General features: G+C 45.9%; 1 protein-coding gene and 1 long non-coding RNA gene across 2 annotated transcripts in view; one reads left to right on the top strand and one right to left on the bottom strand.

The window, feature by feature from the left end:
• Positions 1-13,929, bottom strand: part of LOC140393648 (uncharacterized) — a 74,754-nt gene that overhangs the window by 37,427 nt on the left and 23,398 nt on the right. The window lies entirely within an intron of this gene.
• LOC140393646 (acidic mammalian chitinase-like) overlaps positions 1-13,929 on the top strand; it is an 89,294-nt gene that overhangs the window by 65,138 nt on the left and 10,227 nt on the right. The window contains exons 8-11 of the mRNA XM_072479926.1: positions 2,244-2,367; positions 2,528-2,710; positions 4,640-4,756; positions 9,740-9,875. Coding sequence (XP_072336027.1) covers positions 2,244-2,367; positions 2,528-2,710; positions 4,640-4,756; positions 9,740-9,875 — 560 coding nt within the window. The remainder of the gene's footprint in view (positions 1-2,243; positions 2,368-2,527; positions 2,711-4,639; positions 4,757-9,739; positions 9,876-13,929) is intronic.

Here is a 13,929-nt window from a genome sequence, read left to right as displayed (position 1 = left end):
TTACATTAAAATGGCTAAATCAATGACCCTTTTGCTTATCAGAAATAGCCAGTTCCCTTCAGTAGGCAATGAGCATTAACCGGAGGAACATGGATTCTTGGTTGTGTCCTGATCCTCTTTTATCCTGGTACCATCTGCTCCTAGTAGTTCACTCTTTTTTTGTATCCTGTCTTGATCAGGTTGTTGGTAGGCGCTGACTGTAATCTGAATCTATAGCTGCTGGTCCTCTGTATGAATGTGAATTGACTTTGAAACTGACATAAATAAAGCTATACTTGACTTCACCCAAGAAGCTCAGTCTCGAGTTCTGTAAGATTGATATATAGTGCGGCGACACAAAAATATATTAACAAGCAGAGGTGCAGATGGGTCTGGTATACGAAGGGTGGAGGTTACAGTGTGCCATTGGTGCCTCTGGTGCTGCTGAAGTTATGGGGTTGAGGGAGGTGTATTGTTGCACGCCCAAACATGGTGCAAAGAACGTATCCTGTATTCTCGTGGCTGTTAAAAACAATCACCGCATGGGAAGGTGTGCACCATTTTACCATGTTTCATGGCCTTTGCCTTTTCTCCCATGCTCTCTGGTGATGCAGCTAGAGGTACTGACTTGAGTCTAATCATTGCACTGAGCCAGCGGAATTGCAGTTCTGCAGTATCAATGTGTGTTGAGACTGTTTTTCTTGTTGAGCTGTACCATTCCTGTGGTTTTATTGTATTATTTGTTAAGATGAAAAACCTCAATAAAACACAACATGACTGGTCAAATACACTCAGAATGATAATCACCATGAGAGTTTCCAAATACCACTCCCAAAAACATGATTTAAAATCTTCTCTCATGATAATGCTTTCCCTTAGCGGTTTGCATTCCAAAATCCAATCCAAGTTTTCCAAATGACACTTTTTTAAACAAAGCTTCCGCTCCACTTAACATAAAATCCAGTCAAGGATTTTACACCACCCCTTTTGGGTTTCCTTTGTCATAACTGTTTTTAGACAAATTCAAGATCCAGGCACTGATTTCCATAGTTATTTCTACTCATATTCCACAGTAAAATCTCGCAAACCTGAAAATCACTTCAGATTTCTTTCTGGTCCCCATGTTTGTGTAGGTTTCACCCCCACAAGGAAAGAAATGATTTTGTGACATTATACTATTAAAAATCATATATATTAGCCAAAGATGTGCAGGTTAGGTGGATTGCCCATGCTAAATTGCCCATTAATTGGAGAACATGAATTGGGCGCTCTATATTTAAAAATAAATAAAAGATTTCTTTCTGGTTCCTTAGCCTTCTTCTCAGCTTGTTCTGTCTTTACAGTTCACTGTTCTAGTACCTTAACCTCAGACCTCTTGGAAACTGATCTGGGCGGCATGGACTGGTTGGGCCGAAGGGCCTGTTTCCATGCTGTAAACTTCTAAGTTTCCTTAACTAGATGGACTTTAGATTTCCGACATCTGTTTTCTTAACCACTATTCCTTAATATGGCTTTTCTTCTAGAAAAGCCGAGAGAGATATTCCTCCCTCTAGCCTTCAAAACAACTGTTTCTCGCGGAGATGTGAGAACTGCCTTTCCTCTCATTACCTATCTCCAACTGCCCACAAATTAGCAAAACTAAAACTTAAAAGCTTCTCTACCCTACAAGGCCCCAGTTGCTAAGCAACACCTATATGCTTATACCTTTCATTTATTCTTCACACCATCACCCTCTCTAAGCACAATAGAAACCCAATTGAACTTAACCAAACCTCTCACACACAAACACATTTGTCCAGCATGAATCTAACTGAGTTAAAAAGACAATTGCACTAAGTACATTTCAAGTGGAACAGCAGACTTCAGAGATGAATGAAAAGTTTGATGCCATTTTAATGCAGTCTGGGAATCAAGAGTTAAAGCAACTGTGAACAGTTGGTACAGCAGTCAAGACAAAGAAATTCTAAAGGAGTTGGAGTAAAATCCTGGATTGGGTATTCTGTTAAAAGTGGAGCGAAAGTTTAAAAGTATAATTTGGAAAACCTGGACCAGATTTTTGAATGCAAACCACTAATGGAAAGCATTATTGTGAAAAGTTAAATAAATTTGTTGTACAACAGCTAGGGGAATTTTTTAGAAATGCTTTATATCCTAATTCTATTGGACATTATTTTACATTAATATATGCTGTTATTGTTTTGTGTCTTGATCTCTTAGTATTACTCGTGATTATGATTTAATTTACTGTATTTTCATTTCTCTAGACATTTGGATTTTATCAGTGTGATGACATATGATCTTCATGGTGACTGGGACCCTTTCACTGGACACAACAGCCCTTTATATAGTGGCAATACTGACAAGGGTGTTTTTTTGGATTTTAATGTTGTACGTTTACAAATTCTCCCATTCACATTGTGCTGGTATATGACAATAGCTATAACCACATTGTAACGTTTTACATTTTTAAACATTTTCTGAAAAGATATTTGAAAAGGTCCATAACCTTTCTTGAACAATGTTGTTATTCTAATTGCTCCTGTTGCAGGATTTTATTGTTAAATATTGGAGAGATAAGGGTGCACCAGCAAATAAACTGCTAGTTGGAATTCCAACATATGGACGAACCTTCAAACTGAGCACTTTGAATTCAGGTGTTGGTGCTCCAGCATCTGGCCCTGGACCGGCAGGCACTTATACAACAAACAAGGGTTTCTTGGCAAACTATGAGGTGGTAAAACTTCAGTTGCTTTATTTTTATTTGAAGAAATTTAAGTTAAAACGAAGTGTTAATTTACAATATTCAACATTTTACACATGTGCATCCCTGTCTCCAAATTTCTGACATGCACCCTTCATTTCATTTTGAATATGCTAAAGGCACCGAAACGGGTTGCCCAGAATGTACGATCTGCAGCTTGTTTGGATTGGAATTTGCAAATTCAGTGATGGAGCAGCTTGTCAAGGGCTGTAGCTCAGCATAAAGGTTAAAGTTATAGTAGATACATAGAGTTGCCTGACCTTTCACAGTGCCATAGTCAATTCAATTCACTCCATCTGATATCAACAAAAGGCTGAAGGTACTGGATATTGCGAATGCTATGGGCTCTGACAGTATCCCAGAAATGGTACTGAAGATTTGTGCTCCCCTAGCCAAGCTGTTCCTGTACAGCTATAACACTGGCATCTATTGATTGATCTCGTCAATGTACCAAAGTACAGTGAAAAGCATTTTCCTGTGGCCAAAGGAACGTACACATAAAGAATAATTGACAAAGTACAGCGATAAATAGTGATTGGTTTCAGTGCGGAACAAGGGCCAAACAAAGCAAATACATGAGCAAAAGCAACATAGGGAATTGTGAATAGTGTCTCACGGAACAAATCAGTCCGAGGGAGAGTCATTGAGGAGTCTAGTGGCTGTGGGGAAGAGGCTGTTCCCATGTCTGGATGCACAGGTCTTCAGACTTCTGTATCTTCTGCCTGATGGATGGGTCTGGAAGAAGGCAAAGCCTGGGTGGGAAGGGTCTCTGACAATGCTGTCTGCCTTCTTGAGACCACGGGAGGTGTATAACAGAATCAATATGAGGGTGGCAAGCCTGTGTGATGTGTTGGACTTAGTTCACCACACTCTGCAGTTTCTTGCAATCTTGGGCCGAGCAGTTGCCATACCAAGCTGTAATGCAGCCGGATAGGATGCTTTCTGTGGTACATCTGTAGATGTTTGTGAGAGTCGATGCAGACATGCTGAATTTCTTTAGCTTACGTAGGAAGTAGAGACGTTGTTGGGCGTTCTTGACTCTTGCATCAACATGAGTGGACCAGGACAGCCTGTTGGTGATGATGACCCCCAGGAACTTAAAGCTATCGACAGTCTCCACTTTGGAGCCATTAATGTAGAGAGAGAGGGGGGGGAGGGGGGTGCGTCGTGCTACGCTTCCTGAAGTCGATAATCAGTTCCTTGGTCTTGCCGACATTTAGAGAGAAGTTGCTTTCGGTGCACCATGCAACCAAGTGATCTATCTCCCTGCTGTAGCACAGTGGTTAGCACTGCCTCCTTCACAGCGCCAGGGTCCAGGTTCGATTCCCGGATCGCTTCACTGGCAAGTCTAGAGCCAGGGTCACAATCTCAGAGCATCACTCATTTCCTCAGGACAGGGTAATAAGCCAATCTATCTTCAGCAACTTCATCAATGATCTCCCTTCATCGAAAGGTCAGAAGTAGAGGGTTCACCCAGCTAATGAAGTTGTCCAGTGACGCCCATACCCCATAAAACAAAATCAAAGTGATTTCTCTTGGGTAAATGCTAATGTTTTGCTAAAGTTTCGTCAGGATTTCCAGAAAATTCCCCGTGGGCATTTGACCCCATGATCTTTAAATGAGAACTGAATTACATTTCTGCACCCTGCTCGTTATGTTCCACCTTCTAACCTCCCTTCACATGAAGTTTTCACTTTTCCCATCCAACACCACTGGGTTCATCAAATACTCTAACAAAGATACAACTTCACCCTTTTTTTAATATTAAATTGGTGGCCCTAATAACATCTTACATGTGACATTGGATAAAACGAAGAGTATCCTGCAACTCCGTGTGAATGGCTGCCTGGAGCGATCTGCTAGTATATACTAATAATGCTTAATCATTTTCATTAACAGATCTGTGACTTTTTGCAAGGGGCGCAAAAGCACTGGATTGATGAACAGAAGGTTCCGTATGCAGTCAAGGGTGATATATGGCTTGGATATGATGACGAACGAAGTATTGATATCAAAGTACATTTTATACAATTATACAGACTTATCTAATAATTTTTCTGATAGTTTATTTTTTACATAGAATTTACAGTGCAGAAGGAGGCCATTCGGTCCATCGAGACTGCACCGGCTCTTGGAAAGAGCACCCTACCCAAGGTCAACACCTCCACCCGATCGCCATAACCCAGTAACCCCACCCAACACTAAGGGCAATTTTGGACACTAAGGGCAATTTATCATGGCCCAATCCACCTAACCTGCACATCTTTGGACTGAGAGGGGAAACCGGAGCACCCGGAGGAAACCCACGCACACACGGGGAGGATGTGCAGACTCCGTACAGATAGTGACCCAAGCCGGAATCGAACCTGGGACCCTGGCGCTGTGAAGCAATTGTGCTATCCACAATGCTACCGTGCTGTCCTGACAAAATATTTCTAAGATGTTGTTGATCAACTTTGCAACATAAATATTGCATCGTTTTCAATAATTTCTGAATTAGTACCAGCTACATTATGCTAACTCCATTGGCATTGCGAGAAAGGCACTGCTTGGTATAGCCATAGGTGTTACAGTTCAGAAGATCTGAAGTTCAATCCTTGACCTTTACTGTGAAACTATTCTTAGCCACACGAGCAATTTGCTTCAATTTCACAAACTAAATAAGTAAGGGTTGGGGGGGAAATCATGAAATCATTCATTCAGTATGCTCTTGATTGCTATTAAATGTCAGATAACAGAAAGTGCCCATGTGAACAACGAATAATGGCGTGGCTATGATGCACCTCGCAGTCAAATGAGCTCTTCGTTCTCAACTATCCTCCACTCTATAAGAATCAAGCCAGAATAGATTAGTCCTGTGAACTAGGTTAAGATGTATTCTCTGACATCTGATCAGCAGGTGGAAATTATTTTTCCAATTAAATGCTCCCAGCATAGATCAGTTGGGAGAGGTATATTAGGACATAAAAATGGAGATCAATAAGTCCTGCACCAAAATCTGTGTCCTATGAAAATGATTTCTCAATTTAATTGGAATCAAGAAATTGTTGTTCCCTTAATTTATCTGCTAATTTGAGGTGGTGTTGACTTCATTATACTTTTAGAAGTCTAGTTGTTGCTGGAAAAAGTATAAACATTTTTTCTTTCTTTGGATCTTGAGGTACAAGAAACAAATGTCCAAGCACCAGGTATCTAAGTGTTTGATGAATTGTAGAATGAAGTGCTTTATCTTGCTGGAAAGAAATCCAGGAGTCAGGGCAAGATTGATTTCACATACTACACAGATACTTCTTACTTCATCAATTTCATTTCATTTCATTTTCATTTCATTTCAATTCCCCACACGTTCACCAGGAATTTCTGCTTGGAGTGGGCAGCACGGTAGCATTGTGGATAGCACAATTGCTTCACAGCTCCAGGGTCCCAGGTTCGATTCCGGCTTGGGTCACTGCCTGTGCGGAGTCTGCACATCCTCCCCGTGTGTGCGTGGGTTTCCTCCGGATGCTCCGGTTTCCTCCCACAGTCCAAAGATGTGCAGGTTAGGTGGATTGGCCAGGATAAATTGCCCTTAGTGTCCAAAATTGCCCTTAGTGTTGGGTGGGGTTACTGGGTTATGGGGGTAGGGTGGAGGTGTTGACCTTGGGTAGGGTGCTCCTTCCAACAGCTGGTACAGACTCGATGGGCCGAATGGCCTCCTTCTGCACTGTAAATTCTATGATAATCTATGAACTACCAATGAACTAACATTACTTCAGCTGAAATTAGTGGGAACATGCAGCGTGCATGGGGTTTACACCAGTCTTACACTGAAACTACTGTGGCTAATTGAGACAGCTCATATGTTAATTCTCAACAGTGTATTTGTCAGGTGGGATGTATTTATTGAGCGTTATCATCTCTATTTGAAATCTGTCCTGGCACCTGTCATTTTCACATTCACATCCTGAATTAATCTACTATTTTGGTATTCCATATCATTTGTGGAAAATACTGAACATATTAGAAAAATATATTACCTAACTTCTGGGATATTTATGCATGCATTAATTAAACTATGTACATTTATGTGTTAGAAAAAGAAAGGTAGTTTTAAGAGATTTATATTTGCAATGGTATCATTTTAGGTGAGCACGATTTAATGCCCGCGTTGTGCTTAAGTCAGAGCATGACGAGGTTGTTAGATCGTGGGGGAGGCCAAAAACAAGAACCATGCAGGTGGCATTCGGTTTGTGACCTAACATGCCCGCTCCCGTTGGTGAAATCAGGAACCCGCCGTAGCATGGCAAGAAACCAATAATCACCACTTAAGGCCAATCTCCATACAATTAACAGGAGCGACCCCCTATCTAACGGCCTCCTGTGATCTAACCGCCTCCCCAGCAAGTGGTCAAGCGGGCGCTGATTATTACACCTTTCTAAAATCGTGAAGTTGGCAGAATGTCTGCTGTGGGGACCCGAGGAGGTACGTAGCCATCTTCGCTCCCATGCAACGTTGCTGCCCCGGTGCTTGGAGGGGGCTGGGGGGGCCTGCTGCAGGCCAATCTTGGTCAGGGTGGCCTGCCATCGGGGGGGGGGGGGGGGGGGCGCCCGCGGTTCCGCCATACCAGCCCCTGGATCGTGTGTTCCCACTCTGGTGGTAGCTCCAGCCCCAAAGATCTCCCATAACTCATGCTGACCACAGAGGCCTCTGGCCCTGGGGCTGAATGCTGTTACTAATTGGGAATTGGCAGTGGTGGTTAAGTGAGCACTGCACTCCTCCCAAGTGCATGCCCGTCGGCGTGCCATATACCATGTGGGAGTTATTGTCTAGCATCCCAATCAGACCGTGATGCCTGGACAGTGCCTGAACACTGCGGGAGGCAACATCACGGACGCAGCAACCAACATCTAAACACCCAGAGACTGGGCCCCAGCACCAGGGACATAACATTGACCAGAGGGTGGGTGTGTGCACCGGGGAGGGGATCAGCATTTGGTCCAGGCAATGTTGCGTGCGGGTGTCTGGGGTATAAGGTGTGGGGGCTGGTGAGTGGGGCCCCGCTGCATCTGGGGGTGCATGGGAAGGGCAGGTTGGGTGGCAAGAGATGTAGGGGGAGGGAGGGGAGAGCTATGGAGGAGGAGTGGGGAGCACTGAGGGAATGGAGATTGCGGGGAGGAACATGCAGCTGGTTGTCAGTTTCATCATCTCCTCTTACAAATATTCCACGGATTGGATATCTGGGACCCTGCGAAAGCTGCCCCTGAGGTTCTGCTAGCAGGCCCGGCGGCCCGGCGCCAAAGGAGGCGCAGCAGCATCGACGAAGGCTCCAGGGGGCAGCCCATGTGCAGGGCTTTGCATCACGGAGGTGTGATGAATGTAAGAAACTGACATTTTATATATTTTTTGGAATGATATTAAAACCTAGGTTAAGATTCATACAGACAGAATGTCTGCTAAAGCTGTGATTAATGGTTGTAAAAGTAAGGTAACCATAGATTTTGCAGGTGAAGTGTTCTGCTAACGGAATATTGTTTACATTTAAAGGACAACCTGGGTGTAGATAATGTATGAGGGGTATTGTGTTTCGTCCTGGCTAAACAGATCATGGGACATCTTGTGGGAGGAAATGGAAGACTATCTTCTGCTTTGAACACAGATGATGTAATTAAGGGGAGGAGCCAGGTCTATCTGAAAAGTTAGTTTTTCCTAGGATTTTGATCTGAACAGAGGCGATTCAGTTTGGTTCTGAACGGTTCTCTCTCCAAAGATTCTGCACAGAGAAAAACAAATAGAAACCTGGCTGTTAAATGTATTAATGAGTCGTATTTCGACTATATTGGTTTGCTTAAATGAAATGAAATGAAAATCGCTTATTGTCACAAGTAGGCTTCAAATGAAGTTACTGTGAAAAGCCCCTAGTCGCCACATTCCGGCGCCTGTTCGGGGAGGCTGGTACGGGAATTGAACCGTACTGCTGGCCTGCCTTGGTCTGCTTTCAAAGCCAGCGATTTAGTCCTGTGCTAAACCAGCCTCTAATTGCAACTCAAAGGCAATTTTAGGAAGTAAGTTAAAGTTTTTCAGTTTGCTCAAGAACTGCTGTAACGGTTAACTGTAAAGCTATTTCTTTATTGTTAATTATGTGTTTAAATTTAATTTGTTTTAACATACAAGATACCTATGGGTCAGTGTTATCACTCCTGTGGTGCATTAGCATTTCCTCACAACTTTACAAATTGCAAGTAGTTGGGTTCTCATCCGGGATCCTAACACACTAATGTGGTACTGAACAGAGTACGGCCCACAAAGTGGTATGTGAAATCACATGACCTGCAACTAGGGATCAGCAACATTTTAGACAGAGCTATGTCTAGAAGTAAGCATGAAGACAACTGTTAGCTTGGACCTTTACTGTACCTAGTTTCTAATAGTTAATAGATACTGACTGTTGAACTGCCTAAGACTATGAATATCTTAATAAGACCAATTGAACTATGCCCAATACCTTACAATATTCACTACTGCCAATACCATCAGAAACAGATGCATTCACGACAGGTAGATTGGTGAGGACGAGGTCAGATAGGTTTTCCTTCTTGTTGGTTCCCTCACCATCTTCTACAGGCCCAGTCTATCAATCATGTCCTTCAGGACTCGGGCAGTAATGGTGCCATTGAGCCACTCAATCCACCTACCCTGAACATCTTTTGGGGTGTGGGGGTGAGACCCACATAGACATGGGGAGAACGTGCAAACTCCACATGGACAGTGACCCGGGGCCGGGATGGAACCTGGATCCTCGGCGCCATGAGGCAGCAGTGTTAACCACTGTGCCACCGTGCCACCCCCTGGAGAACTTCATACCTAATCATTCAGCTGCTGACTACACCATCACCACCCTGCCCTGTAGTGCATGCTGAAGGCACCAATTGAGCAGATAAAGCAGATCTTACAAAACAGGTAAGCTTGTTCTACAGTAGCAATTTGGGCATGATGCAGTTAATACTAATTTACTTTTATAGGTTAAATGGATAAAGAAGAACAAATTCAAAGGAGCTTTAGTGTGGACACTTGACTTTGATGATTTCTCTGGTCATTGCAAAAAGGGACCATATCCTATATTGGGACTGTTGAGCAAAAAGATTTTAACAAATTCAGGTAAATATTTGTTAGTACAACTAAATTTCAGTAGTTTTTAACAATAGGGTCTTTTTTTGTTAATGTAAGAACAACAACAAGATATTAATGATGCTCCCTGTTAATTTTAAAACATTGTATACACTGAGTTTTAAATGGCAAATGCAAGACTTATGATACAGGCAAATGAATTATGAAAAATCACCTTCATACGGTGTAAATAAAACTACAAAAACTCTGGAGCCAAACATCTGTGACCCTTTGGGGTACTCCCACCATCATTCTGGTATGTGTATTGCAATTCAGCCAGCACTCTGTTTTGCCATTGAGATTTCATAGGATGCTGTAAGGAATGGAGCCGTTACTTATCCTTTCCAAGGAAATTGGTGCAGGAAGGTGGTCTCAACACTGGCCACTCAATCAATGAGTACCTCAGCAGTGCTTCACCTTGACCACTGAACAGCAGTAGGGGCTCTTGGGGTTTAGGCCTGAAAATGGAGCACCCTTTTGTTACGGATTTCTGCTCTCTTAAAAGCAGTTTAGGTATTCTTTCCTACGTCAGAGAACTGATCCACAGTGAACCTGCAGTTTTCCAACCTGTGAGAACAGGAGGGGCCTGAGGCACACCCCATGGGAGGGTCTGCAGCATTAGGCCCACTTCACCGATCCCCCCCCCATGTGACTTCAAACTCACATTGTGTGAAACAACAGAACATTGTTTTCCTTGAATTTTTATTATCAATTATAATTACCAATCGTATCATCAATTAAAAACAATTATTATCAAAACGGCATCATCGAGGAGCTCGCCGCATCATCGAGGACGCTACCTCAAGGCCCGCTCCCCGATGCTCTGTCCCCGATCAGCCGAGTTCCTGACCACAAAGTTGACTCATGGTCTCAGTATTTACAGTAAGAAAATCTTACAACACCAGGTTAAAGTACAACAGGTTTGTTTCAAATCACTAGCTTTCAGAGCACTGCCCCTTCCTCAGGTGAATGAAGAGGTAGGTTCCAGAAACATATATGTAGACAAAATGCAAGACAGTGCTTTTAATGCGAGCATTTGCAGGTAATTAAGTCTTTACAGATCCAGAGAGAGGGGTAATTCCAGGATAAAGAGATATGAATTGTCTCAGGCCAGGACAGTTGGTAGGATTTCGCAAGCCCAGGCCAGATGGTGGGGGGTGAATGTAATGCGAGATGAATCCAAGGACCCGGTTGAGGCTGTACTCACGTGTGCGGAACTTGGCTATAAATTTCTGTTCGGCGATTCTGCGTTTGTCGCGCGTCCTGAAGGCCGCCTTGGAGAACGCTTACCCGGAGATCAGAGGCTGAATGCCCTTGACTGCTGAAGTGTTCCCTGACTGGAAGGGACCATTCCTGCCTGGCGATTGTCGCACGATGTCCGTTCATCCGTTGTCGCAGCGTCTGTATGGTCTCGCCAATGTACCACGCTTCGGGACATCCTTTTCTGCAGCGTATGAGGTAGACAACGTTGGCCGAATCGCACGAGTATGTACCGCGTACCTGGTGGGTGGTCTCACGTGTAATGGTGGTATGGTAAACCATTGTTACACCTGTATTAGGTGATGTAAGCTAGGACCTGTACTACAGGTTCGCCGGTAGTCCCTGCCTGCTGGCTCCGCCCAGTAGGCGGAGTATAAATATGCGTGTCCTCCATTCAGCAGCCATTTCGCCAGCTGCTGTGGGAGGCCACACATCTTAGAGCAATAAAGCCTCAGTTGTATCCAACTCCAGTCTTTGTTCAATTGATCGTGCATCAATTTATTGCTCTAAGATTTTCTAAAAGATGGACCTTAGAATCAAACCAGATCGCCTGCAGCTGGATCCGCAATCAAGCGATGCCAAAAAGGACTTTAATCACTGGCTAGCTTGCTTCGAGGCGCATATCAACTCAGTGACCACCCCTGTGCCGGAGGCTCAGAAGGTACAGATCCTGTACTCAAGGTATAGCTCCAATGTGTTTCCGCTGATCCAGGACGCCCCGAATTACGCCGATGCCATGGCACTCAAAGAAAACTACGCACAGAAAACGTAGTCCAAAGACGTGCAGGTTAGGTGGATTGGCCATGCTAAATTGCCAATAGTGTCCAAAAAGGTTAGGAGGGGTTATTGGGTTACGGGGATAGGGTGAAAGTGAGGGCTTAAGTGGGTCGGTGCAGACTCGATGGGCCGAATGGCCTCCTTCTGCACTGTATATTCTATAATCTATGAAACGAACACGCTCTTCGCCAGGCACTTACTCGCCACTCGCTCTCAATTCCCAGGTGAGTCCATAGAAGACTTCTGGCGGGCCCTAATCCCACTCGTCCGGGACTGTAAGGCCGTTACTGAACATTCCAACCTTCTTATGCGGGACGCATTCATAACGGGGATTGTGTCGGACCTCACACGCCAAAGACAGCTAGACCTAGCTGAAACAAAGAAGCTAGCGCCCTCCATGACGGTTGCCGCACGTAACATTCAGGCCTACCCCACCAGCCGCGCGGCCTACCCCTCGTGGACCCCACAGACGGCCACTCCAGCGGGGGTCTTACCCAGCCAGTACGCCTGCGTCACGCGCCAGCCCGCGCACCCCGGGGGTCCCCAATGTTACTTCTGCGGCCAGCAGAAGCACCCTCGCCAACGCTGCCCACCCCGCGCTGCCCTTTGCAAGGCTTGGGGCAAAAAGGGGCACTTCGCAGCGGTGTGCCAGGCCTGCGCAGTTGCTGCAATCGCCCCACCCCTCTAGCCTACACACAATGGGTGCCGCCATCTTAATCTCCCCGAACCACGTGCGGCCAGTGGGCACTGCCATCTTTACCTCCCCGGACTATGCGCAGCCAGTGGGCGCCGCCATCTTCATCTCCCGGGGCCACACGCGGCCAGTGAGTGCCGACATCTCCCACTTAGTCCACGTGCGGACCATTGGCGCCGCCATCTTGTCCAACCCCCGCAACGTGCAGCCCATGGGCGCCGCCATTTTGTCCCCCGCAGGACCTTCAGGCGCCGCAATCTTGTCTCCTCCATGGGACGTGGACACCGACAGCATTCCAGGACCTGGGCCCCCCAGGCTCCCCATCATCCGACGTCAGCGACGACCGACCACGATTCGCCTCAGTGACGATCGACCAGTCTCATCCGCACAACCTGGCCACCGCATCGACCAGTGTGAAAATCAACGGCCACGTGACCTCTTGCCTGCTGGACTCCGGGAGCACCAAAAGTGTCATACACCCGGATACGGTAAGGCGCTGCTCCCTCGCGGTACACCCCGCCAACCAAAGAATTTCCCTGGCCTCCGGATCCCATTCCGTCGCGATCCGGGGGTTCTGCACGGTCACACTCATGGTCCAGGGCGTATAATTCAGCGGCTTCCGCCTCAACGTCCTCCCTAACCTCTGCGCTGCCCTGCTACTAGGCCTGGACATCCAGTGCAATCTCCAGAGCCTAACCCTCAAATTCGGCGGGCCCCTATCACCCCTCACTAAGTGCGGCCTCGCGACCCTAAAGGTCGATCCGCCTTCCCTCTTCACCAATCTAACCCCAGATTGCAAACCCGTCGCCACCAGGAGCAGACGGTACAGCACCCAGGACAGGACCTTCATCAGGTCCGAGGTCCAGCGGTTGCTTCGGTGGGGCAATATTGAGGCCAGCAACAGCCCCTGGAGAGCCCAAGTGGTAGTCGTTAAACTGGGGAGAAACACAGAATGGTCGTGGACTACAGCCAGACCATCAATCGGTATACGCAGCTCGATGCGTAACCCCTCCCACGCATATCTGATATGGTCAATCAGATTGCACAGTACCGGGTCTTCTCAACGGTAGACCTCAAATCCGCCGACCACCAGCTCCCCATTCGTAAATCGGACCGTCCATACACCGCTTTTGAGGCGGACGGTCGTCTCTATCACTTCCTCAGGGTTCCCTTCGGCATCACTAACGGAGTCTCGGCCTTCCAAAGGGAGATGGACCGAATGGTCAACTGGTACGGTTTGCGGGCCACCTTCCCTAGACAACGTCACCATCTGCGGCTATGACCAGCAGGACCACGATGCCAACCTCGCCAAAT

Source organism: Scyliorhinus torazame, chromosome 17 (assembly GCF_047496885.1).
Source record: "Scyliorhinus torazame isolate Kashiwa2021f chromosome 17, sScyTor2.1, whole genome shotgun sequence".
Lineage (NCBI taxonomy): Eukaryota > Metazoa > Chordata > Chondrichthyes > Carcharhiniformes > Scyliorhinidae > Scyliorhinus > Scyliorhinus torazame.
This window is presented reverse-complemented; position numbering and strand designations above follow the sequence as displayed.